General features: G+C 54.9%; 1 protein-coding gene across 1 annotated transcript in view; it reads right to left on the bottom strand.

Moving 5' to 3' along the window:
• Positions 1-690, bottom strand: part of ATG4D (autophagy related 4D cysteine peptidase) — an 8,219-nt gene that overhangs the window by 1,668 nt on the left and 5,861 nt on the right. The window contains exons 7-8 of the mRNA XM_021717248.1: positions 158-236; positions 3-52 (exon numbers count right to left, since the gene is read on the bottom strand). Coding sequence (XP_021572923.1) covers positions 3-52; positions 158-236 — 129 coding nt within the window. The remainder of the gene's footprint in view (positions 1-2; positions 53-157; positions 237-690) is intronic.

The following is a 690-nucleotide window of genomic DNA, read 5'->3' on the forward strand; positions in this document are numbered from 1 at the left end:
ACGTCCACAGTGGGCTGGCAGTAGTGGGGATCCAGGTAGAGCAAGAAATCATCTGCAGGGGGGCAGGCGTGAGGGGGCGTCAGAGCCGTGTGGAGGGAGGGGCCGTACTCTGCTAGCCAATGCAGTACAGGGGATGGGGGGAGGGGACGGGGCCTACCCTGATAGCCGATGAAGTACAGCGAGTGGCGTGGCTTGCCGCCTATGATGCCCAGGCACAGCTCGCAGCGCAGGAGCTCCTGCAGGGAGGGCAGAAGGTGGAGCTGAGACAGGCGCTGTGAGGCAGCCACTCAACAAACGCTTTGTTAGCAAATGCCCCTGAATGCGAGCCCTGCCCCTGCGGGGCAGCAGTGGTCAAGATAACTAACCCCTGTCGTGGAGCTGAGAGTCTAGCATGTGGAACCAGGGAACCAGAACAGTAAATGCATGATCTCAAGTCAGAAGGTGATGACATCATGGAAGGAAGGCGGGAAGGGGGTTTTTTAAAATACAGCAGTCAGGAAGGGCCCCACTGAGAGGTGACGGAAAGTCCTGAAGGATTTATGTGGATTAGTGTAAGAAAAAATAATTTTAAAAAGATTCAAGGCCAATCTGGGCAACATAGTGAGAACCCGTCTCTATTAAAAATATGTAATATAGCCGGGCTCGGTGGCTCAGCCTGTAATCCCGCACTTTGGGAGGCTGAGGTGAGTG

This window comes from Carlito syrichta, unplaced genomic scaffold (genome assembly GCF_000164805.1).
Source record: "Carlito syrichta isolate Samal-C Ts95f unplaced genomic scaffold, Tarsius_syrichta-2.0.1 Scaffold107967, whole genome shotgun sequence".
In the NCBI taxonomy this organism is placed as follows: domain Eukaryota; kingdom Metazoa; phylum Chordata; class Mammalia; order Primates; family Tarsiidae; genus Carlito; species Carlito syrichta.